The following is a 27007-nucleotide window of genomic DNA, read 5'->3' as shown; positions in this document are numbered from 1 at the left end:
AACCTCCTTTTGCATAGATTTAAAAAAAAAAAAGACTGGTGACTGAACAGCATAACAATGAACAGAGAAGGGGCTAGTGAGTTACAGAGGTGGCCACTACAAGTATGCCCTGCCCCAGAATCTGGCTGATCATCTGGTGTTTCTACCACCTGGTTTTCAAGCATCACCAGCCTGGCGTAGGTAAAAAGTTGGGGAAAAAATCAATAATATGCTGAGCTTGGATGCACATGCTTTATAACTGTAGAATTGACAGTCTCACTCTCCCACTGCGGACAGCATACTGCGACTAGACAGGGGCGGAAGAAAATATAGCCATCCTCGGGAGCTTTGTTGCTATTGGGACTTGTGATCAAAGCAGCCTGGGATACTGCAGCAATGCTGACAGCAGTGAAACTCAAAACAGCACTCCAGCATGACAGTTACAAACAGACTGGTGGCTTGCTATAAAACATGCACTTGTGCCTGCTAAGACTATAACCCAGATCCCTTTTTGTAACAATAAGCATATTCTAAAATAAGCATGCGTTAGTAAATAATAATATAAACAAAGCTAGTTGTGTCTCAGTAGTTTTTCCTCTCTGGGAATCTATCTTGGATCCCATGTGGTGTGGCGGAGCAGGGAAATGGCACCACAGAAATGGCATGGCTCCTCTGCTCAACAGAAGGTAACTACAACCTCCTGCATGTAATATCCTCCAAAATAAGAGTTATATGGATCATAGCCCAAAATGCCTCCCATTTATTGTAATAACAAAGAATGTGTCTTCCACTTGCCAGGCACTGGGTCCTTCTGCATTGCCTCTTCCTCTTTGGGCTTCTTCCTGGGCCCGTCTACAAACAGTTCTTCCAAACATCTAATATCTCATCTAATGAGGTTTCCTGATAAATGTATTCTTCTAGATGGGTTTATATTTAAATTTGGAATTAATTCTTTCCTGACTTTTTTTTTAATTAAGATTCACAACCCTTTGATACTGTTTTTGTTTTTTTTGTTTTTTGCTTATTGTTTTTCTATAGATCAAGGGTAGGCAACCTATGGCACCTGTGCCAAAGGCAGCACACAAGCTGATTTTCAATGGCACTCACACTGCCCGGATCCTGGCCACAGGTCTGGGGGGCTCTGCATTTTAATTTAATTTTAAATGAAGCTTCTTAAACATTTTTAAAACCTTATTTACTTTACATACAACAATATTTTAGTTATGTATTCTAGACTTATAGAAAGAGACTTTCTAAAAATGTTAAAATATATTACCGGCACGTGAAACTTTAAATTAGAGTGAATAAATGAAGACTCGGCACACCACTTCTGAAAGGTTGCCGACCCCTGCTATAGATTTATCATCAATTTTTTCATGTGGCCACTCATGAGAATTTAAACTAATTATTCTCACACCACATTTTTTTTTTCCTTTGGTAGATTTCTAATGTTTCACTATCAGTCGAATTAATGTTATTCTGTGTACAATTTGTTGGCAGGCACATTTTGCATAGACCCTTTCAAGGTGATCACTTGATGGTGATGTCTTTGGAATAATAGGGACAGATTCTGAATTCACAGAAGTCAGTGGGAAGAGAATTGAGCCCACTCTATTTTAAGGGTCTGAGTGTGATGTAGAATAGTTATTGGGGTTTTATAAAAAGCAAGAGGCTAGCTCAATTCAGAGTAACTGAAATTGCGTGAGCCCAACTGAAACTACTTGAGCAAGCTGGAGAGGGAGGACCGAGGTCTGTTTAGTTCCACCGGGAGCTCCAAAAACAACTTACACATTATTGCATCATATAGACACACTTGTTGGTTGCTCAGTCAGTCAAGGCAGGAAACATGAACTGCATTTAAAACCTGTAGTCTTATAGAAATTAGTCTTTCTATGTGTGTCACATACATGATAGATAACAGTGGCTTGGGTGGTCTCGTTTTGTGACTTTATTTATGGTGGAAGCTACTAAAAGTGAATAGCTTATCACAAACTGACTTGTCAAGGAAACTGCTTTCCCATACTGTGTTGCCCTATAACTGAGGCATCTCAGGTTCAGAGAATCCCATATTTAACTTTTTTCCCTTTTCAAATAGGCACTACTTTGCATTGCCCACTAATCCCGGCGAGCAGTTCTACATGTTTTGCACTCTTGCTGCTTGGCTGATTACTAAAGCAGGACATCCCTTTGAACAGCCGCAAGAATATGATGACCCCAACGCAACAATATCAAACATACTCTCAGAGTTGCGATCATTTGTAAGTGTTGAACATATTTTTGTGTTTTCAAAGGTGTGTTAGGTGTGCTTATAAACTTCAGAAATGGTAGTAATTGCTTCTTAAATCTCTCTGTGCTCACAGTTCCGAAGACTTGACAGACTCTTATTTGTAAGTTTCGTACCATGAAACTTAACATGAAGCTTATAAAGTCTGGGGCCACTAATTCCCTGTAGTGAACTGCAAAAATGGCTTCATTTTACAGCAAGCTTGCTCTTAACCTTGGCTGCTATTATCACCCACAAAACTCTGAGTAGTTCATAGATTCCAAGGCCAGAAGAGACTGTTATAATCATCTAGTGAGTCTGATTGTCTGTATAACACACGTCATAGAACTTCCCCAAAATAATTCCTAGAGCATAACTTTTAGAAAAATCTTGTTTAAAAATTGCCAGTGATGGAGAATCCACCACAACTCCTGGTAAATTATTCCAATGGTTAATTGCCCTCTGTGTTTAAAAATTTATTCCTTTTTTTCTAGTCTGAATTTGTCTAGCTTTAGCATCCAGACACTTGATCTCGTTATACATGTGTTGCTCTCCTCAGGATTCCCATAACTGTAAGCAACTGTGGGTTCAAGCTGGAGCCCGAATATCTACACTGCAGTTTTATAGCCCCACAGCCCAAGCCCCTCAAACCAGAGTCAGCTGACTTGGACCAGCAAGAAGTGTTTTATTGCAGTGTAAAATATCCTGTGTTACCCCTCTGCCACAGCAACTGAGAGCTGTGCTGTTGCTAACCTGTGTCTCGGCTCCCTTTTGACACTCCAGTCTATCTGCCTTGCCAGCAAACTCAGCGAGACTCTGCCAGTCCAAACCTTACCTTGCAGGTAACAATCAGTGAACCCCAGTTTCTCTGTTCCCCAGAAACATTTCCCTGCAGTTTCCAATCCCTCACCATAAACGCACAGTAATGATTAAGGTCGTTGTCACCAAAGAGGCAGAGCGGACATCAGCCTAAGTATATTATCAGCGCTATGACCTTTATCCATCAAACTTGTAATCTCATCGAAAAGACGCATCAAGTTAGTTTGTACCTAAGTTACCACTAATTTTTAGTTTTATGAGCAGTTCCTCTTCATCTGTCAAGACAAGGTCTACTACTCATTTTGCTTATGTTGCCTGCTTTAACCTGTAAATAACTCTTTTTTTCTTACTTAATAAATTCTTAATGAGTTTACTATAGAATTGGCTACCAGTATTTGTCTTTGGCTGCATGTTGGATGCAACACTTTTTGAATTAGAAATTCCAAGGATGCTCTATTACCGGCACAGCGTATGTCACTCAAATTGAAGTTCCCATGATCACGTAGCTTTTTCCCCCAAGACATTATAGTTAGCTGTGTAAGGAGGTGGTCATTCTGTTCCCTTGTGTGATTTGGTGTTCTGTAGCAGACACCAACTAATACCTCATATCATGCTTTATCTGCATTCACTATTGTTTTCTTCCAAATTATCAGTGATTTGGAAACAGGTAATGCCATTTTTTTTTTTTTTTTTTTTTTACCTAGAATGCCACTCCCCCTTTCCTTTTGCCCAATCAATCCTTCCTAAATGGATTGTAACTGTCATGCTGCCTGGAGTGGTTCACAGCCGTGAGTGCCATCCTCAGAGCAGACTGTCAAAGCAGGACAGACACAGCAAACTGATGGTATGCTCTGTAATTAGGTTTCACCAACCCAGTGACAAATGTGAACTCCTGGATCTTTGTAACCATCTTACCATGCAGTCACAGACTGCCCCTTGAGCACTCTAGTCTATCTTGCCATCCAAGCAAACTGGACTTATTGATATAAATGGTCACTTAAACCAAAACTCACAAAATATTCAGGTTGCTCCCAGTCCCAAGAGACCTATCCCTTACCTCAGTTCAATTTATATCTTAGATCTCATACCAAAGACAACACTGGTAGCCAATTCTATAGTAAACTAATTAAGGATTTATTAAGTAGGAAAAAGAGCTTTACAGCTTAAAGCAGGCAACATATAAGCACAAATGAGTCACAGTCTGTGGTTCCAAAAGGTGACAGAGATGCAATAATCTGTCCACTGAATGTTTTTTAGGGCTAACCCAGGTTGACCCTGGGTGGTCTCTGCTTTTTGTTTCTTAGCTCAACCCCTATGAGAACTCAAACAGCAAAGAGAGATTCAGTTTCTCCTTGTCAGGGATTTTTATCCAAACTGATGGGATGAGTTCATGTGTAGGTCTCTCCCTCCTGGAGGGAGTATGGAATGCAATCTACAAAGTCTCTGTCCTTTGATGCTGCCTGATACGTCATGTGCCTTCAGTGGGCCGTGGATGAGCACTTTACCTTAATCATTGCTCCTTTTCCTGTTTGGTGAGTTACACAATTATAGAGGCTTACAGTGCAAATACTCAAGATAACTTTATACCATGGGCCATAGAGATTATAAGTGATATATGCATCCTACCAGCATTTCATAAAGTCTAAATACTAAACACATCCTTAGCAATTTAACATCTAATATCTATTTTAGTAATGCCAACACACAGGAAAGTAAGACTGGTTTCCAGCTATGCATCTGTAACTGTTCAGTGAGGCCTGGGGCCATGGCACAAGCTAGCACCTGGTCTGCCACATCACAATAACCATTGATTTTAACATTGCAATCATGTGAATCATTGCACCAGGTTTCAATAATACCATCTAGATTAAATTTATGATAATTAAATGAGCGATTCCAATTGCTCTTATTTGTTACCTATGCTCCTAGTACTGGTGTCTAGGCAATTCAGGAATTTTTTCTCTTCATGTTCTTTGGTTCCTTGAAAAATTTTGTTCTCAACCTCTCTTTTTGTGCTAAATGAGTGTTTATATCTTCCCTCTTTTTAAACTTCCCCTCCTGACTACACTAGACAGTTTGTCCCTCAGGAGATTAGCCAGTCTTCTAAGGGGAGAGAGGGCTACTGTTTAGATGGCCTCCACCTCAGCAGAAGAGGAACCAGTGTTCCACGAAAATAATTGAGTTTAACATTCTGTAAAATGGGTTAGATCAGACTTACTTTTTCCATTACCACAAAAGATGCATGGGAAATACACTGCTATATGTACACACTGAAGATTTTTCTCTTAAATCCTTGTACAAATGTTAATGTTCCTACTCCTGTTGAAATCAATGGTAAAATTCCCATTGATGTTAGTGATTCAGAATTAGGCTTGTACTTTGGACTTCTTTCTTCTTCTATTAAAGAATAAAAGTCAGACACAAACTGCTCCGTTGACAGGAACTATTGGGAAATCTTTTTCCAACAAAGAAATTAAAAGAATTATAACTGAATTAAAAGAAAGAACTGACGAGGATAGATATTCCATGGACAGTACTAGAGGAGGGTTGCCACTAGAGAATACTCCACAACCAATAGCTATTCAAAACCTATTGTAAAAAGAGAAACTATATCTTTAATAATCTGTTTTAAAATGTTTGAAGTGCTGTCCTATGGAAAGGTCTAATGATGGGGCATCTCTTGGAATGGTAAGGATGTTCTTCCATAAACAAAATAGTAACATACGCAACTGTTCCTTCTCTAGGACAGTAATAAAATAGCTTTATTTGCTGCTGATAGGAAATTATTTTTACTTAACCCAAACATTTTCCCTAAAACTACTATTTAAAGAAATCCATGACTTTGGGAAAGTGTCTAGACTGAAAGGAAATTGTCACATCTGAAATGCTAGCTATCTATATATTTACCAGACTCTGAAGTCCTTCCAGAAAATATTTGGGTACAAATGGGCAACAAATTCTATAAAATACCTGGGAATTCAAATCTCATACAACCTAGAAAACTATGATTTAAATGTCAAACCACTATTTCAGCAAATAAAAAAGATCTGCAGTGCTCAGGGAAGTATGCAGTTTCTTGTTTGGGAAAAATAAACTCAATCAAAATGAATATTTTGTCAAAGATTTCTTCCTTGTTTCAAGGTTACAGAAATATAAAGAATGTTAGTATTTCTATGGAATAAGAAAAGAGTGAGTGCAGATACTTTGCATAAATTCATTGGACAGAGTGGCCTAACTGTTCCAAATACTCTCTGATGTCAAGCCAGCTATCTCAAAGCAGTAGTGGGTTGGGGATGCTCAAACTCAGCCAAACACAGGATCTTTATGGAACAAGAAAATTGAAGCAGTATAAATATTGCTAGACTACCACAGATGATGATGATAATAAATAATCTCTCTCCATTCAGAAATAGCAACGGCTATTCTATGGGTTTTAGATAAAACTAAAAAAATTTTTTTTCCCTCACCAGTGGCACCCTTTGCAAATATCCAGATCTTGAACCAGAGAGTTTTAAAGAATGGGGGAGCCATCGACTACATATGGTTGGCCAGCTATTCAGCAAAGAAACTTTTCTAATTTATTTAGAGATCAAAACTAACTTTAACCAATCTACTCTCTCATGGTATCACTACTTTCAAGTGTGGCATTATATGTCCCAACTTTCCAGAAAAGCTGTCCTATACAGAAAGCTAACTTGAATAGAAGTGATGGAGTCAGGCCAATTAAGAAACATAAAAATAGCTAATTTTACATCAGTCTTTGCAGACACCTTTCCTAACAAAAACATGTCCATATATATTATATGATGGGAAAAGGACCTGGGCAGACAAATTACCCCAGACGAATGAGATCTGAGCTGGAAAAGAAGGCTCTCACTCTCACTCTGTAGCATGATAAAAGAAAATTTCTTAAGATACTGTTTGAATGGTACCTCATGCCAGTTAGGTTAAAAATGTATCCTCATTCAATCTTTTTATCTATCTTGGAGAAATTGTGGTGAAAGTGATTTTATGTCCAGTCATTAGAGAGTATTAGGATGTGATTCATAATCAAGTATTACAACTTGTTGGATACTTAACCTTCCTGTGGCTTTCTGGTGGAAATGGTCACACAAAAGAGAATGAAATAATTTCTCATCTGCTAGTAGCTGCTCGGCTGTTGATAGTCTCTCATTGGAAAAATAAAAATAGTGCATCCAACTCTAGAGGAATTGCTCAAGAAATATGGAAAAATTAATGCACAAATTATGTACCCATCAAACCGAGGATACATAGATATTTAGATTTATTCAATACTCAGTGTGTTCATCTGTCAAAAACAAAATCAGCACACCTGGCCAATTTTTTCAGTTAGACGTGCCTCATTTGTTAGATATGTATAATTAGTGATTTCACATAATTTAATAAAATCACTAGAAAGAGTGTGGAGTAGTGTAAATATACTCACTCTGTAATGTGGTAATACCCTGTTAAATAGAAAGATCTGATGATTATATTACAGAATAAAGTTTCTCTAAACAAAAGTAAACTTATAGTTATTGTTTTGTCTCCAATATTTACATGGCAAGGATTTGTAAACCTGTTAAAACTTCCTAATTAAATAAAAGTGGGTAGAAATTTATAGAAGCACTGTATACTGTGAACACTTTGGTATTAGTGTAGAAAATCTGGTTACCTGTCTGAAGGAAAACATTATTAATTGCTGGCCAGTGATCATGTATCTCTTTGTTTTAGGGGAGGTCCGTGGATTTTCCTCCTTCAAAGTTAAAGGCAGGTTATGGAGAGCAAGCATGTTATGTTCTTGATTGTTTAGCTGAAGAAGCCTTGAAACATACTGACTTTAGCTGGAAAAGGTATAGTGTACTTATAAGAATCCCTCTGTATAACTGGTTTTCAAATGAACAAATGCTTTCATTTAACTAGATTAGATTAGCTGGGTTAGTTTAATAGCTCTTGTTTATCTTCCTGTATAGTACAGCTCTACGCCGATATAACACTATCCTCTGGAGCCAAAAAATCTTACTGTGTTATAGGTGAAACCGCATTATATCGAACTTGCTTTGATCCACTGGAGTGTGCAGTCCCTTCCCCCCCCCCCCCCCCCCCCAAGCACTGCTATACTTCATTATATCCAAATTCGTGTTATATCAGGTCACGTTATATCAGAGCAGAGGTGTATTATCTTTTGCTATCAAACATTTGGGTATTGACCTATTGATTGATGCCTTGTTATAAAGTCTCAATACCTAATTTCTGGCTTTTTTCAATGGTAAGTAAGGTGAACCGTAGAGTCTAGATGCAATTAAACAATAAGCTCAATACATATTGTGATCAAAAGGAAAATTTGGGAGAAAGGCGAGTGGAGGGGAATTTCCAAGAAGTGAAATTTTGTTAGTTTGGCTCTGAAATGATACAGAGGAAATTAATGTGATGGCTAAAGTATACTGTTTACTATTACGTATCACTTAAATGTTGTCAATAAGACAAAAATTAATCTGTAGTGACTCGTGCTTGAATCTTCTAAGGTTAAGTAACAAGTGAAAATGAGTCTGAACCTAATCCCTAGGTGTCTTCGCAACAGAGAAATTGTACTGTTTGGTACAATAATGAATCCATGCATTGAGTTCTAAGGGTATGTCTACACTATGAAATTAGGTCGATTTTATAGAATCGAATTTATACAGTCGATTGCATATCTTCACACTAAGCACATTAAGTCAGCAGAGTGCGTCCTCACTACCGTGGCTAGCATCGACTTACGGAACAGTTCACTGTGGGTAGCTATCCCACAGTTCCCACAGTCTCCAGCACCCATTGAAATTCTGAGTTAAGCTCCCAATACCTGATGGGGCTGAAACATTGTTGCGGGTGGTTTTGGGTACATGTCATCAGTCGCCCCATCCTCCGTGAAAGCAACAGCAGACAATCGTTTTGTGCCTTTTTTCCTGAGTTACCCGTGCAGACTCCATACCATGGCAATCATGGAATCCACTCAGCTCACTGTCACCGCTGCTGTTGTGGGCAAGTCTACTGTGGGGGCTGCTGTGATCCAAGTAGCCAATGCAATCATTGACGTTCTGTTATCAAGGGTAGTGACTTTGGGAAACGAGTGGGCCTTTTTACATTTTAGGTACATCATATTCCTGTCCTTTGTCGCTGGTGAAGAAGTCTTGCAACCGTACATTCCAGTCTAGTCGGCGCTGTAACACCCCATAGTGCTTCTGTGGTTGACACACATAGCAGCTCCAAGGCTCTTGCTCTTTTTTGCCTTGGCTGCCCTACCCGGACCTCCAAGCATTCAACACAGAAGCACCTGCAGCAGCTGGCATTGCTTCACAGCAGACGGTGCAATAGGACTGCTAACTGTCGTCATCCACCACTTCCACTGCAATTCTACTCTCCTGCTTCCCAGCAACGAGCTTGGGGGATCCACACTGGTCCTCCTGGGTGCTGCGGGCAGCAGGCGGTGCAGTAGGACTGCTAGCCATTCTTGTCAGACGTGTAGCTTGGCCAGGTGTTCTGGGAAGTCTTCCCTGCCCGGCTCCTAGCAACCTCCAGGGCATGGTGTATGGCTCCATCACTTTCCCTGCAGCTCTGCTCTACTGTTCCCCAGCAACTAGCTCGGGGGATCCGTTCATGAAGCCTGGACAGTAGTAAGGAGCAGTTCAACTATACGCCAAGCAAGTGCAGAATGGTAGTAGAATGTGCATTTGGATTTTTAAAAGCTCACTGTTGGTCAGACCTCATACCCTTTCCCATTGTTATTGCTGCTTGCCGTGTGCTCCATAATATCTGTGAGAGTAAGGGGGAGACGTTTATGGCGGGGTGGGAGGTTGAGGCAAATTGCGTGGCGTCAGATTTTGAGCAGCAAGACACTAGGGCGATTAGAAGAGCACAGCAAGGCGTGCTGCGCATCAGAGAGGCTTTGAAAACCAGTTTCATGACTGGCCAGGCTTCGGTGTGACAGTTGTGTGTGTTTCTCCTTTATGCAAACCCACCCCCTTCGTTGATTTTAATTCCCTGTAAGCCAACTACCCTCTCTCCCCTTCAAAATAAAGTAACTATTGTTTTGAAACCATGCATTCTTTCTTTCTTTCTTAATTAAAAAAAAAAAAAAGATAAAGGAAAAGGTAGCCCAGGTAAGGTGGGGGAGGACTGAAGGACAAGGCCACATTGCTTATTGTAGCCACGCTAAAAAACAAACTGTTTGAATGACAGCCTTCTGTTGCTTGGGCCATCCTCTGGAGTGGGGTGGCTGGGTGCCCAGAGCCTTCCCAACACTTTTTCTGGGACGTCTGGGTGAGGAGGCTGTGGAACATGGGGAGGAGGGCAGGTGGTTATACAGCGGGGGTCTGTGCTCTTGTTGGCTTTCCTGCAGCTCCAACAGATGCTTCATCATGTCCGTTTGCTCACCCATAAGCCCTAGCATTGCATCCTGCCTCCGCTCTTCGTGCTCACTTAATTCTTCCTAGCCTCTGCCACTGAAAGGGCACAGCTTAATGCATGGAGGCAATCAGTGCGGGACGACTGCATGAGCTTGGAAATCATGTCATCGCAAGTGCGTTTTTTTTCGCCTTCTAATCTGCGATAACCTCAGGGATGGAGATGATAGGGGGAGCGTAGGAAACATTCTGTGCTCTACAATTCTGGGGGGACTGCATGGTCACCTGTGCTTCTGAGTTCGCCACACTGACCAAACAGAAAATGACATTCAAAAGTTCCCTGGGCTTTTCCTGGGTACCTGCCTAGTGCATTGGAGTTCAAAGTGCCATCCAGAGCGGTCACAATGGAACACTCTGGGATAGCTCCTGGAGGCCAGTTCTGTCGATTTGCATCTGCAGTACCCCAAATTCGACCCAGCAAAGTCAATTTTAGCGCGACTCCCCTCACCGGGAGGAGTACAGAAGTCGATTTTTAAGAGCCCTTTAGGTTGACAGAACGGGATTGGGTGTGGACGCATTCATTTTTAAATTGACCTAACGCAGCTAAATTCGACCTAATCCCGTAGTGTAGACCAGATCTAAGCCTAAACTAGTCAAATGTTTTCAGGTCAAGACTCTAATATGTTGTGTCTATGTAAATTCCTCGTCACTGTGCTTCATTATAGCTGGGCATAGTCAGCATCCATAACTCTCCTAAGAATTTTGTTGCTTATAGTTGTTCTTGAGAAGTACATTTATTGTGTGGCTTGAAAGCTGTAACATTCCATGAATGTGTATGTTGTTTCAGACCAGCATACCCAACAGAGGAGCTAGAAGAAGAAGCAATAACAGAAGATGATGCGGAATTGACACTTAATAAACTGGAGGAAGAAATTGAGGTAGGTCCATATGATTTTTTCCAGTTATACTTATCAACAGTGAGCCTTTTCATTTTGATTTGTTGTCCGTGCCCTCATCCTTTTTTTTTCCCCTAGACTTTCTTGTGTTGCCAGCTCCTCTTTACTTCCCCTTGTTCTCTTTTTTATTTAATTTAATTTAGAGCATAGTACTCTAGACTGTAAGCCTTACAGGGCAGCGCATCCATCTTTATCTGCATGTACAGGTATTGTAAAGCATCATAGACATTTATGGTGGAATAGAAAGAAATACCTTATTTCCTATGGGACTGAATCCAGAGGTGCTTTGTTTCTGCTGAGGCAAACTCTTATTGAGTTAATTGGAGTTTTTGTTTAAGCAAGGACTTCAGGATCTGGCTTATTGCTAAAAAGTCCCACACCACTTCACAAATACAGGGCCCAATCCTACAACCCTTATTTACACAAATAGTCTAGAAATCTAAATGGAAATTGCAGAGCAAGATATATTTCCTGAATGAAGCATTTGCAACCTGAGTCCAATCCAATTCCAAAGGAAGTCTTTCCACAGACTTTAATTATTCAGAGGTTTATTTCTGTTGTAAATGGGTTCTTCGCTCATTTACTTTGGTAGTTCTTTTTCTGTTAATCTGTAAAATTCCGGTCACCTAATTCCTAAATATAAAGATTATTGTAGGCTGCATTGTTAGCAAAAGATTGTGATACCTGGACTTAAGACGTATTTAATTTCTGCTGATGGATGGATGTTGAGTGGCTGTTTGGTTGCTAAAGGTCTTTTTTTCACTCAGATATTTTTATAGGACTTGAGTCTAATTTTCCATAAACCGGTGGTATGACATCATCACAGGATCTTTTCATCTGGATGAGGTCATGTCAGCATCTTCAAAAGTGGCCTCCATTCTGTGTTTTTTGATTTTCTGGGTGTCATAGATATGCAGCCTCTGTGGCATGCAAACATTGAATATTTGTTTTAATTCCTGGTTTAAGTAGTACTTTTCCCGAATATGATGCTAACTAAACATGACCTAACTCAAACATGAGTTAGCCTGGCACCTGATTTGTTGAAAGGCATTGGAGGGAGGTGTGGCCGGGCTGAGTAAGCGCAATTTACAAGCCAAAAGAATTAAGGGTAAAAGTAAAGAAGCCTCCCCTGTTGGGTCAATAAACCACCTGAGGGAAGACTTGTGTTCCTGAGACCTAAGGCCAGACAATCTAGGGAAAGGAAGTCAAGACATTGACTAATATGCTATGTAAGGTTTTTGACTGGTCTCCCTACCCCCGACAAGGACCAACTAGTGAGAACTGTGTTAGTAACATCATCTGCTTCTTTGACTGCAGTCCCAGCTCCTACGGCAGAAGAGTCTAGAGAACTGCAAGAGTTGAAGAGTTTGCAAACCCCCATTATCTTACATATCACATTTTTCTTTTTTCTTTTGTTTTTGTTAGCTGGGAAAGTGTGGCTGTATAGGTGCATGTGTGTATGAGTAGCCAGAAAATCTACACAGGGAAGGCACAAGAAAGAAGAAAGTTCCTCAGATTTTAAACAATCCTAAGCTTAGCCTCCTAGGTGTTCAGTAAAAGTGTGTTCTGCATCTGAGAAACCTAAGAAACTTAAGCTGTCAGCTATAAACTGTCAAGAATTGTCAAACTTCCACTCATTAGAGTATTTTGTTGAGGCTGTGATATCTGTGTTGGGGAGAGGAAAACCACACAGGAGGAATCTTATATTTGACTTTGAGGTTGTGGTTTAGAAGACCTGAATCAATAATTTGGTTTCCGTTATAAAATATTCAGTCAGCTCTACATTTTGATTTTATTGCCAATGGTAAAACTCTTTTTAGTTGGGGTTTTTAACCAATGGAAAACCACCTCCTTAGATTCCTTTTTGGAATTATGAGGAATATTTATTGTATTAATGTAATGATTTAATTCCAATCCAATATACTTTAACTTTTTTTTAATTTAGTTTAGTAGTAGTGTCAATAGCTTAGTTTTGGTGATATGCTTTCTTAATTTTATGTGTAATAGTTTTAATAAAATTTATAAAACTGGTACTGAATCATGTTTCTTTTAATAAGTAACAAGGGTGAAGACTCCTTGGGGAATATTAGCTGGGTAAAGCCCCAATTTAGCCTTTGGTTCTCACAGCTGCTATTATCTATATTATGGTAGTGCTGAGTCACAGACCAGACCCTCACTGTGTTACATGCTGTACAAATACATGTCAAAAAAACATCCCTGCCTGGCAGAGCTTAAAGGTAACTGAATTGTGCTCAAGGGCCAAATTTTGCACTGGTGTGAAGTGTAGATTGTCATTTACACCAATACTAATCTGATCCTTGGAGTAGATCTGCCTTGTGTGTGTTAATGTAATATACTATGTCACTTGTGCTGTCTGGAATGTAACTTCCATTTGACAATGAATTTAGGCTGTGGTTTTTCAAGAGTCTTGGGAACTGGACACCTAGCTCCCTTATTTTCCCTTTAAAATCCCATCTTAAATCTAACTTCTATAAAAGAAACATGCTACCCAAAGATGCAGCATGTCCTCATGAATTTCAATAAACACAGGCTGTACTTTCCAAAACTACATGTTGTTTTACAAAAACTTGAAAAATATTATTTGTTCTGCTTTAGTTCAGGAAAAGCTGAGGTTTTTGAAGGAAAATAATAGTGTTTACTAATGAAATGTTCTGCAACTTTTCTTTAAGGAAGAAGAGACAGACAATGAAGAGAACTTTATTGATCTGAATGTTCTAAAGGCACAAACTTATAGATCAGTAAGTTATTACCTATTAGCATCCTGATAAAATATAGCAGATCTTTACAGCTTAAACCATAACTTATTTACATTGGTTTTACAATTTGTTATGAATAAAGGCTATCACTTGATGTTTGTCAATATAGTCTAAATATCAAAAACATACTAACTATAGAGGACCAGCTTATTTTAAAAGACTTAAATACATCAGGTTTCTAAACTTCAGAATCTCTCAAAGTTACGAATCTTAGAGAATCAACTTCCAAGAACTTAAATAGCACCTTGTTTCTATGTACATATCTTTTTTTAATTGGATCCAAAATAGTTTCATGTCTATCTTACTGGTAATGCTTTATTCATTCATTTTAATTGTAATAAAATCAGATAAGATGCTTTAAGTCCTAATACTTAAAGGTACAAAGAAACAGCAATAAATCATAAAATAATATAAATCAAATTGTTGTAAATTTTCCTAAGCATGAATATTTCTCCTTGTTCTGAATGTTTTAAACCATTGTAACTTGATCACCTAGCAATTGTTTTCTTTTGAAATTTAGAAACCTTGAAATGTTTGTTTAGGATATGAAAGAATCTACAAAACAAGAAGAAATTTTAGAGTCCACAACAGATGCAGCAGAGTGGAACCTGGAAGTGGAACGTGTTCTGCCACAACTGAAAGTTACAATCAGAACTGACAATAAGGTGTGTAAGAACATGTGTATGCTTTGGTATAAATGAATTGAATAAGCAGTTTATGGTGAATATCTGCCATTTTTATATATCCCAGTCTTTAAACAACACTGAATAATTTACAGTGAGATGTTCCAAAACTACCTGTAACTTGCTGTCCCCTGCAAGAGATGAGAATTATTTATTTTAATGTTTTTCTAATATTTTACAGTAATTTCTACTGTACTAATATCAGAGCATTTCAGTCATTTGCTAATGTGTAATTGAATTCCAGTGGAAACTTTTTAAAACATGGAAAACATTTTTCAGGTCGAACCTTTAATTTGGCTTCAAATAAAAGGTTTTATTGGGACAGTTACAGAAATACAGCAAACACATGGATTACTGTTGGATAGTACTTTGTGTCAGCCACATGAGAGGCATAGATTTTAGTTCTAGCACGGCTACAAACTTTTCTAAGTTTGGGCCACGTCCGTCTTGTCCTCAGACCATTTATTAAACGTCCAAGGGGAGCATGGTATCTGTCTCTTACTGTAGAGGAATGAAGCTTTGCTAAATGTGAGCTGTGAAGCGTAGAATTTTGTTAAAGCCAATCAGTGCAAGAGTCTAGACTACAATGCATGATCTGCTGGTTCCCAACCCAGAGCCCTATCTCCCATGTTAAACACAAGAGGAAGAGGATTCATTGTCTTAGTCTCTATGCTTTTAGTGCTCTGAGAGCTTCCCTAACTGGAAGCTGGTTTCCTTTCCTCCCTGGCCTCTCCCACTCAGTATAAAGAAGAGCATTACACTTCATACTCTCTGCAGGTTCTTAGTTATGCATACACGCTCAGAACCAATGGAAGATTGGTAGATTATTAACAGAGCATGTTATGAAATAAATAGTACAGTAACTCCTCACTTAACGTTGTCCCAGTTAACATTGTTACGTTGCTGATCTGTTAGGGAACAAGCTCGTTTAAAGTTGCACAATGCTCCCTTATAACATCTTGGCAGTTGTCTGCTTTGTCCACTGCTTGCAGGATTCTCTGGAAGAGCAGCCCCTCCTTGGGATTAGAACCAGAGGGGGCCAGCAGCCCCTCCCTCATCAGCTCCCTTAAATTCCCTGTAAGGTATGTGGCTTGGCAGCTGCCCGACAGCAGTTCAGGTGCCCCTCCCCTCACTGCCGTCCTGCCCCTGCCCTCTGCCTTGAAGCTTTTCTCCCGGGAGCTTCCTACTTGCTAGGGGAGGAGGGAAGAAGGGTGCTGATCTCAGGATGTCCCCCTGCTCCTGCCCCCCCCCCCCCCCCACTCCGTCTTCACAAAGCAGAGGAGAGGGACAGGGCTCAGGGACAGAAGGGAGGGAACTTGCTGGAAGCTGTTGCTTCCTGTGTGAAGTGGCTGATCTGCTTAAAAGGGCAATGTACTTGAAGTGGGGTCAGCATCCTTAAAGGGGCAATGCACGTCTCTCTCTCTCTCTCTCTCTCTCACTCATGCATGCATCCCCAGCACTTTGGAAAGTCGACACCTGTGCAGCCATGCGTGTGCTGTTAGGAGGAGAGAGTGGTGTGCTCCAGCTGGATAGCGTGGGCTCATCATGTTCAGTTTTTGCAGGGAAGTGTTTGCAGCTACTGCCCTACATCTGTCGTGTTTCCTCCCTCCTGCCTCAGTCCATGCTGCCTTGTTAGAGGATGAGGCTACATTAACAACAGGGTATTAACCCTTGAGGGCTCAGCCGAGTGCTAGTTCATAATTTAGCAGCAAGGCATTCCCTGGGAAATATTCCACCTTCTTACTCCACCACCTCAACCAAGCTCCACAATCATTCATTGTTGTATACAATATAAAACAGTTTGTTTAAAACTTATACTGTATATGTATATAATATCTCTTGTCTGGTGAAAAAAATGCCCCTGGAACATAACCCTCCCCCCACCCACACCCCTTTTACATTAATTCTTATGGGGAAATTGGATTCGCTTAACATCGTCGTGCATAAAGTCACATTTTTCAGGAACATAAATACAACCTTAAATGAGGAGTTACTGTATGCAAATCTGAAGTACTTTTTTTTTTAATCCAATCCTGTACATTTGATATCACAACCAATTTTCACCAGACTAAAAAAAGGACATGTGTGACCTACTGCCAAACTCTAAGCCTCTACTACCTGCCAGTGTAAATTTCATCTTTTCTTTTCACAGCCTTTCCTAATTTCTGAACAGATTGTGTTGGACATGAGCAAGATTGTAGGCAATAAGCCTCAGAGATTTAACAACTGCTGGAGCTGTGATCTGTGCTTCTGTCTCATGTCATATAGGCACCAATCCAGCAAAACACTGAAGCACATATGTATTCTCATTGAAGTCAGTGCAGCTACTCATGCTTAAAGTGTTTTGCAGGATTGGGCCATGGTTTGGTGTATGGATTTTAGAAAATGGAGTAATATTTTATTAGGTATTTCTGTCAAATCTATATGTAGTTTATGTACGTTTGCTGTCAATTAGCAGCTGGCAGTATGTTTTTTTTCCGCCTCCTTTCTTTTCCCTGCCCTCACAGAGAAGGGGTCAGGGAGTCTTGCACTTTCATTTCCTTCCTCTCTCTCCTCCTGATGACTCTGGAGGTGAATTGGAAGGGAAGATCTGACAACTTGAACATTGGCAGGTCTTTTGACAGTTTAGCTATGCTCTCTTTCTCTGCCTGAGCCCTAGCAGAGCTAGTGGAGTTGTAATCAATAGTCTCAATATTTGTGCCTGGAAGGCTCCATCTCAGTGTTTTCTAGCAGAAGTACTTTAATGAAGATCAGATACACTACAGAGAGTGTGGCCTCAGACGTGTTCAGTATTTGGTTTTGGACATGAATGTCACGGTGTGACATTTAGGAGTCTGATAAATTACTTCACCGTAAAGCAGTTGCCTGAAGGGATGGAACATGGCAGCTGTGTAACTTAACACAGCAACAGTACTCAATGGATATGGCAGGTAGGACAACAGCTTTGAATCGGATACAAGCCTCTTGAGCTCTTTCATGCTTATGCTGTTATCTGAATTTATAATTTAGACATTTTATTATCTTTCTGATATATTTTTAGGATTGGAGAATCCATGTAGATCAAATGCATCAGCACAAAGATGGAATCGAATCTGCTTTAAAAGAGACTAGGGTATGTCTTGTACATGCAGAGTACTCTACTGTGTTCTCAGCATTTTTTAACTGACTTATTTGATTAGATATATAGTTTGATTCAGTTTTCTTGGGATTGTTTTACAGCACTATGGAGCAATGCAACAAATATGATTGAGGGCTGGTGTGATTGACAAAGGACAAATTATTGGAAAAAGTAAAGTTGTATGATTTGTCCAAGGATAAGTTAATGGGGGACACAGCGGACTACAAGTATTTGAAGTGTGTACATCCTGAAAATGGAGAGGAGTTTTTAAAGACTATCCTGTGGAGGGTACTTCTTAATAATCCAGAGGGAATTTTAAAAAGAAAAATTTTAGCTAAATACTGTAATCAGAATAACTTTCTAACAGTGAGACTTATTAGACAGGAATAATCTTAGGGGAAATGGTAGAAGCACCATTTCTTGAGAAATTTGAATCTGGAACTAAACATTAGAAAACATCATAGATGTAGTCCTGCACTTGCCATAGGCCAAGTGTCCTAGTAATTCTTTTCCATCTCAGACTTCTATGATTCAATATTCTTTCTGAATTAAAGGCATTTTAACAGTGTTCATACATTATATATAAAGTATAATCTTACCCACAAAATATCATGTTCTAGGGTTACCTTGACAAACTTCATAACGAAATCAGTAGGACGCTCGAAAAGGTCAACAGTCGGGAAAAGTACCTCAACAATCAGTTGGAGCATTTGGTTCAGGAATATCGTACGGCACAAGCTCAGCTGAGTGAGGTAATGCACTGACCCATTGCTGTTGCTTTTTGTAGGGCTGAGTTGTCTACAGTATGGCCCAAGGATCCAGTGCAGCCTGCAGAGTCCACATCTACTTTTTCCCTCTGACTGTAGGTAGAAGACAAAGGCCTGGACACACAAAAGGAGTTGGACGTGGTGACTCTGAGCATCACATTTATCTTTTAGGCACCTAGAAAATTGCTGTGATAACAAAGCCTGAGTTCCTATGCAATGACTGGGGGCAAAGGGGGCATCTTAGACTGTGACTCATAAAAGCTAGTATACTAGACAGAAAGCTGCCTGAGTTGACTAATGGTAGATGCCGATGTGTGCTAAGCCCTACACATCATACACATATAGGCACCCAAATTCAAGTTACGGAGAGGTGCCTAATGATTCTCCCTCTTCTGGAGTTAGGCACCTGTGATATTTTATCAAGAAACCAGGGGAGGACTAGAACTTCCCTCATAAATTTTAGCTTAGTGGTTAGGGTACTCACCTAGGATGTGGGAGACCCCCTGTTCAAGTCCCCCTCCCTCCATCTGAGGTAGAGGGGAGAAGGGATTTAAACAGGGATCTGCTAGCTCTTAGGTGAGTGCCCTGACCCCTGGGCTCTGGGCTAATTTGGTGTGGGAGGCTCTCAATCTTTCAATCAATGATTAGAGTAACTGGCACAGGGGGACTGGACCCTGGCTCTCCCACATCCCAGGCCAGTACTCTCATCACCAGGCTACAGTCATTATTATGCTTATGCTGTCACTGTCATGTGTACTCTCTCTCTTTCACTAGCCCAAATAATTCTTTAATTATTTGTACCCAGAGCAACAGTTTCAACAGGAGAGGCAGCCACACATCCTATAATGCAATAGTTAGGGCACTCGCCTAGGGTAGAGGGTGTCAGACCAGTTAAAACCCCTTCACCCCCTCAGGCAGAGATGGGACTCAAACTGAGGGTCTCCCACATCCCAGGTGAGTACCCTAACCACAGGGCTTAAAGTTATGAGGAAGCTCCTCCTCCTCATCCCTGCCTCCCCCAGGTCTTTTGTGTGAACTTATCTGTGGGGCTGAATCCAGCCCATGGATGTGGCAGAGGTGCAGTTAAACCGAGTGGTGACACATTACATTTCCTCTTTCTCAAAAGAGGGCCTGGGTTCAGGACTGCTGAGTTCCATCCCAGTTCTGACAAACTCCCTGTGGTCTAGGGCAAGGCACTTGCACTCTCTGTGGTTCTGTAAACTTACTTCCCTCACATGAGCGTTGTGATCTTTAATTGCCATTTTGTTAAGGTGCCTTGAGATTCCTGAATGATAGACAAATGGGCCAGATCTTGCAAACTCTTCCTCACACTCCATTGGTTTCATTGGCACTACATGCATGAACGAGGATTTCCAGAATTGGGATCTAAAAGAGCGAGTATTATAATAAATTCTCTAAGCAGTACAGTAAATCCTCACTTAAAGTTGTCCCGGTTAACATTGTTTCATTGTTATGTTGCTGATCAATTAGAGAACATGCATGTTTAAAGTTGCGTAATGCTCCCTTCTAATGTCGTTTGGCAGCTGCCTGCTTTGTCCACTGCTTGCAGGAAGAGCAGCCCGTTGCAGCTAGCTAGTGGTGGACCAGCAACACCCCATCAGCTCCCCATTCCCCTAAGTTCCCTGTGTGGCAGCCACCCAGCAGGCTATCAGTTGCCAGCAGTTCAGCTGCCCCTCCCACCACTGCCATGTGCTGCTCCTGCCCTCTGCCTTGGAGCTGTTCCTGGGAGCCTCCCACTTGCTGTGCAAGTGGGGGGAAGGGAGGCTCCTGCCCCCCGCTTGCCCCATCTTCCATAGAGCAGGGGGGACACATGACAGGGCTCAGGACGGAGGGAGCTTCCTGGCAGCAGCTGCCATCTCAGCTTGCTAATCTACTTAACAAGGCAGTGTACTTAGAGTGGGGTCAGCATACTTAAAGGAGCAATGCGCGCTCTCTCTCTCTCTCTCTCTGTCTCTCACTCTCTCACCCACGGTGTGTCTCTCTGTCTGCCATGCTGTCTCACCTCCCTCCAGTCACTGCCTTGTGGAGTGTGAGGCTACATTAACAACAATGAGTTAACCATTGAGGGCTCAGCCAATTGCTAGTTCATCATTTAGCAGTAAGGCATTCTCTGGGAAATATCGCACCCTCTTCCATCCTCTGACTCCACCACCTCAAACAATTTTCACAATCATCACTGTGGTGTTCTAGTATTAAATTGTTGCTTTAAAACGTGAAAACGTGTGTGTAATATATATAAATTTTTTTCACCAGACAAGACATATATTTATTTATTTATTTATTTATTTATTTTGTCTGGTGAAAAAAAAATTCCCTGGAACCTAACCCCCCTCCATTTACATTAATTCTTATGGGGAAATTGGATTTGCTTAACATTGTTTTGCTTAAAGTCGCATTTTTCAGGAACATAATTACAGCGTTATGTGAGGAGTTACTGTATATATGTTTCTGTTTTGTCAATAATACAGAAAGTGTTCTCTCTTCCAGGCCAAAGAGAAATACCAACAGGGAAGTGGAGGAGTAACGGAAAGGACTAGAACTCTCTCTGAGGTAGAATATATTTTCACACAATTTGTGTTATGGTCTTAATTCTGAAAAGAGTTCCAATCTTTCATGCATTGTTTTCTAACTTCTAAAATAGTCCATTGTGCACAGTCATTTGACATTGGGGTTTACCATTTTATTAAATAAACTTTTTCTTATGAAGTACTTTTTCATATCAATGTTTAGAAATTTGTTCATTTCATGAAAGTGGTCTAGAACTGTGAGCCCAGAATTGAGAGAGAGTTTCTGAAATTCTAATCCCAGCTCTGCTGCTGATTCTATCTGTGAGGTGGGTAAGCTACTTAAGGAAAACTACAGGGGAAATGTTATCTCCAAGGAGAATAATATATAAATGTATAAAATAAAATATAGATTTTACCTGCCTCATTAGGGCTATTGAGGATTTAATGTTTGTAAAGTGCTTTGAAGATGAGAAAATTGGAAATTTTATTATTTATATTTATTTTAAAAGTTAACATTTGGTACAATGAGCGAAAAATTTTCTAATACAAAGTTTGTTTGTCAGAAGACCTGGTTTTGTTGAATTTTTCTGATGGAAAATGTCAGTTTCAGTGACCTGACGTTTTTTGGTTTATCTGAAGCAATATTTTGAAACCAAGTGTTTTGTTTCAAAATGTTGATGGGGAAAATCAAAACATTTTGTTTCAAAATATCAATTTGTTTTGATTGCAAATGTCAATCTTTTGTTTCAGTGCTCCAAATAAAAAAATTTTATGGAAATTTCATTCCCTTACTAACTTTACTATTTAGCAAAAAGTACAGGAGTAGTTGTGGCACCTTTAGAGACTAACAAATTTCTTTGAGCATAAGCTGTCGTGGGCTGCAGCCCTCTTCATCAGATGCATAGAATGGAACATATAGTAAGAAGATATATATACATACAGAGAACATGTTCTCTGTTCTTTTTGCGAATACAAACTAACACAGGTGCTACTCTGAAACCTTTACTATTTAGGTTAAGGTTGCAAAAAACCTTATCCACTAGAAGACGAAATTTCTGTTATAGCCTCATCACATCACACTACTAGAATACACTAGAAACTATCATCACAACATTTATTAAGATTTTTTTTAAAATGTTAGAGACACAAGATGGATGAGGTAATATCTTCTATTGGTCCAGCTTCTCTTGGTGAGAGAGACAAGCTTTTGAGCTAAAAGCTCTGTGGAGCTTGAAAGCGTGTTTCTTTCACTAACACAAGTTGGTCCAATAAAAAATAATACCTCACCCACCTTGTCTCTCTTAGTACAAATCTGTCTTCTGAGTGTAGTACCTCTGCAGAGTTTTATGCCTGTTTTTAAAATAATAATAATTAATTGTACAATTATGTTTAACTTTGCGTTTAATACTGCTCCATCCTAAAAGCAGGAGTAATTTTTAAAAACAGAACACCATATGAACTTGAAGTCTTTATAATGTTTTTGTGCTTTGGTAATTTGTGTGCAACTAATAAAGAATAATGCATTACTGAGGGTGTGGATATTGGACATGATTCTAATCTCAGCTATACTAATGCATATCAGAAGTAAAGCCAGATATATTTGGTGCTATATAGATTTTCACTGGTATAGCTGTGATCAGAACATTTCCCATTGCGACATACCATTACACCCTAAGTGTGTAGTGAAAATGTTTTTTCCTCTCTCTGAACATATTGAAATAGGGAGGGTAAATGTGGCTTGGTGGTTCCAACCCATTCATTTTCATATCATGGTCAAAGTGCTTTATTAGCGAACGAGATTGCTCCTTTTTCACAATCCATGCTACAGACACAATACTACTGTACATGCAGACCTTTCAATATACAATATCAGGCTGAAGTTTTTCTTACTCCCTATACACAGACATCCCAATAAACTTTATGTACACAACCCAGGGACTTTCATTGTCTATCTTTTTATTCTGGTACCATCCCTCTGGATTCCTTAACCAACCTGGTTTTTGTAGTAACCACGATCACCTGGCAAACCACTTTTTAGCTCAGCAAACCTTATCCTTAATCTGTTGTAATGTAGACAGGAGTGCTATTCCATCAACCATTCTCTAAGAGAATAGTGGTTCTTGTCTTCCATCAGTTATTGAAATGCGTCACTTTTATTATTATTACTGTATGATGAGAGACCCTTCAAAACAGTAACCCCAGGCCACTGCCAAAATGTTACTCATGTAGATTATTTGTATTGTTCTTTTTTTCACATTAAAGATCCAGTTTGGGATTAGTAATTTGGCATTGAGAAATATTGTTACTCTATTTACAGTGCTGAGCACAGATTAGTCATTTTTGTAAAACTGAATGTAGTTATTGTAGTTATTCAGAATGTAGTTATTCAGAATTTTTTTAATTGAAGTTCAAAAATAATGCACACTTAATATCAATTTCTTCAATTTCAGATTACTGAAGTGTTAGAAAAAGTAAAGCAGGAAATGGAAGAGAAGGGAAGCAGTATGACTGATGGAGGTATGTACATGCCTTCCTCAGGAAAAAAAAATTCCATTCCCTGAGAAACAAGTGCACATTCAGGCCTAGGTTACAGAAGAATAATCTAGTATATGAAAAATAAACAAAACAAAAGCAGGAATGAGTTACTAAATAAGTGAAAACATCGGGGTAAAATTTTCAAAAGAGTGTAAGTGATTTAGGAGTCTTTCAAAAATGACTTAGGCATTTAGGAGTCTAAATCCCATTGGGTTCCAAAATTTTGTTTTTTGAGAATTTTACCATAAAAATCTCAGAAAATTCATGGGCTCTCTAATTTGAATAACTACATAACTAACCCACTGCTGGTGATGTAGGGCCTGATGCTGCAAACACTCACTACCATCAGTTTGCTCATGGCAGTAAGCATTATGTTTGGTGGCAGGTGTTCACAGGATTGGGCCTATAGCTGGTAGAAGAATTCATTGTAGTACTTGTGATGGTTGTACTGTTTCTGTTTTAAATTTATTCTAAAAGTCATATAAGCCTAAATGTTTTGCTGTCTTAAAGTCTCTTTTGGCTGATAAACCTGCTCTATTTCAAATGTAAAAGGAATTGTGATGCAGACATGGAGAGTATCAGACAGACACTCTAATAGAGTTAAACACAGGGACTGCAATGTTATTTAATTACTGATGCCTAACTGTGATAAACCACCTGCAATAGCTATCTCACCCTGGAAGCAAACTGTATACACCCTCCCCTCACCACACAGAGTTAATCACCTGGCCTTATGCCACCCTTCCTGCCCAATGACAGTGGTGATGGGTAGAACAAGCTCCAGAGCCTGGAACCTGCAGCTTGTGCTGCCCCCCAACCCGTCCCCACATGCCTTGCTCCACAAAGAGTGGTGTGGAGGGGTGAAGAAGCAGTGTCTGCTTTGCAGAAGTGCAAAGTGGTGGGAGGAAGAGGAATGGGGTATGTGAAACACTGCCTTAGCTGAGATCTTCCACTGCCAGCTCCTGGCAGTGTCTTCATTGCTCCCTGCTCCACCAAACGCCACCTCAGGTAGAAGGGTGAGCATTATTGCTGTACAAAAAATATGAAATTGGAAAACCTATTCTCATTTTTATGCACATTATCAGATCCAACATGTCAAGAAGGCAGCAAAATTATCACCACTTATTTCTATTTTTAATATGACTTGCATGCTAAAAATGATGTCTCAGTAGAATCGTGTCTCCTTTTGTTCATTCTCCAGTTAGCAAAGGGAGTGAATTATTGGAAAAGTAATGCTTTTCACGTACAGGAGACTAACACATGTACTATTTGTCCTTCTTTTTAAACAGCTCCTTTAGTAAAAATTAAGCAGGCCTTAACCAAACTGAAGCAGGAAACAGTTCAGATGGACATAAGGATTGGTGTAGTGGAACACACGTTACTCCAGTCGAAGCTGAAGGAGAAATCAAATATGACTAGAGATATGCATGCAACTATGATTCCTGAAACTACAATAGGCGCCTATTAAAGTTGCTTGGAATGTACTTGTATTTCAGACAAAAAAAATTTTATAACTTGTTTTTTTACAATATGCTTGTCATGCATTTTAGGGTGCTGCAGATGTGTACATAGCACTTTAGGCTCTATAAATGGAACCAGGCAGAATTTTGTGACTTAAAAGATTTCAAACTTATTGCAAGTCTTTTATAAATACATTAATAAATTCTCATTAACTAACTTGTCTCTTCTTCTGCACTGTCGTATGTTAAGTAGTATAAAAGTCTATTGACACAGCCTATAATCTTCAAGCCTTGATTACATATTCTGAAAGAAAATTACTTGTTGAAGGCTTGAAAGGAATTTAAAATGTCTGCTATTTATTCTCATTTACATATGATTAACATTAGTATTTAATTGCTGACATTGGAATAATGCAGCGCTACCCTTTCTAGAGACCTGGGTCAAATCTGATTCTGGCTGCAAGTGAAAGTAAGTTGTTTGGTCCCCTCCCAGCCCCTATTTGAATTTTATATATAGAACAAAATAACCGTCCTGTTTGGCACAATTGGAGGTGATTGACAGACTCTTCTGAGAAGGTTTTGATGAGATTAGCAGTGCTGTTGTAATTCAAAATCTCAGTACTTTGCAAGGCAGCTGTTAGTGTCATGACTCCATCAGGACCTACGTGTCCCTCACTTTGATAAGCGTGGCAGCATCATCTACTGGCAAGTGCACCTGAAAAATGCATAAGACCTTGCTTCTATTCCCGGCTCTGCCATTGATTTGCTGTGTGAGACATTGCATTGTTCATGTAACTTCTCTATGCATCAGTAAAATTTATCTATAAGATTGTGACAACAGTAGTTAAAACTCCTTACAATTGAGGTTGAGATCTGGATGAAAAGTGCTTACATTTGTTTAATTCAAGAAACGTATTGCTGATATTTCTAAGAGACTGTGAATCTGTGTGTAGTCAGCTACAATTTGGGGGAATTCTAAATTTGATGTGCCTTCCTAGATTGTTACAGGTTGAATATTATGCCATATGTCCTTGGAAAGGTTATTTTTCCCTACATTTCTAGTAGTTTAACCTGTGACTTTGATGTCTTGATCAGATGTATATTCCTAATGCACTCATTCGTGAAATAAGTAGTTCCCCTAGTTTTTCTATAAAGACATAATATAACACTGGCTACACACCCACGTAGTAGAGTATAGCCAGTAGTAGCTTTTGGCTGGGGGGGAGAGGAGCACCTTATGCAGGGTTGTTGCTACTTCCCCCATACAGAGGGATGGATTGTGGTAGAGCCTTGGCTCCACGCCTCTACCCCCAACATGCAGGCCTCGCACAGCCTCGCTGATGCAGAGGCGGAAATAATGTTTGTTGGGTATAGGACTAGTACAGATTACTCCTTCCCTGGAGCAATGGCGAACCAAGGACCAGACTGAGATAGTCATAGCCTGATCCTGGCGCAGCCCAGCTATATACTGCTATTACTTTGGGCTAGTGGCAAAGCCACAATTGAGCCCTAAATGAGTGTGTGGATGCATGACCCCTTTCCTTCCTTTTTACTATGATTGTTCCATGAATATTCCTCTCTGGTTTGCGTATACCTTGTTTTGAGGTGGTTTATCCTTTTTTATGGATGCTCTTTCAAAAAACATAAAGGCCTACGCACTTCCCCTTTGAAATTTCAGAACGCTCAAACTACTGTTTAGCAGCTACATCTGAATTAAACACAACACTTGGTTTTATGGTG

General features: G+C 39.8%; 2 protein-coding genes across 4 annotated transcripts in view; one reads left to right on the top strand and one right to left on the bottom strand.

The window, feature by feature from the left end:
- The window catches only part of IFT57 (intraflagellar transport 57), a 30946-nt gene extending 5462 nt beyond the window's left edge, over positions 1–25484 (top strand). The window contains exons 2-11 of one of the 2 annotated variants that reach the window (XM_050959920.1): positions 2075–2237; positions 7796–7914; positions 11291–11381; positions 14090–14158; positions 14719–14841; positions 17900–17971; positions 18598–18729; positions 21253–21315; positions 23723–23789; positions 25097–25484. In XM_050959920.1, the coding sequence (XP_050815877.1) occupies positions 2075–2237; positions 7796–7914; positions 11291–11381; positions 14090–14158; positions 14719–14841; positions 17900–17971; positions 18598–18729; positions 21253–21315; positions 23723–23789; positions 25097–25275 (1078 nt within the window). In that variant the 3' untranslated portion in view covers positions 25276–25484. The remainder of the gene's footprint in view (positions 1–2074; positions 2238–7795; positions 7915–11290; positions 11382–14089; positions 14159–14718; positions 14842–17899; positions 17972–18597; positions 18730–21252; positions 21316–23722; positions 23790–25096) is intronic. The other variant, XM_050959930.1, reaches the window with a different exon arrangement.
- Positions 1–27007, bottom strand: part of HHLA2 (HERV-H LTR-associating 2) — a 790111-nt gene that overhangs the window by 39510 nt on the left and 723594 nt on the right. The gene's annotated exons all lie outside the window — the stretch shown is intronic.

The sequence above is a fragment of the Gopherus flavomarginatus genome, chromosome 1 (assembly GCF_025201925.1).
Source record: "Gopherus flavomarginatus isolate rGopFla2 chromosome 1, rGopFla2.mat.asm, whole genome shotgun sequence".
In the NCBI taxonomy this organism is placed as follows: domain Eukaryota; kingdom Metazoa; phylum Chordata; order Testudines; family Testudinidae; genus Gopherus; species Gopherus flavomarginatus.
Note: the sequence above shows the minus strand (reverse complement) of the source record. Positions and strands in the feature narration are given on the sequence as shown.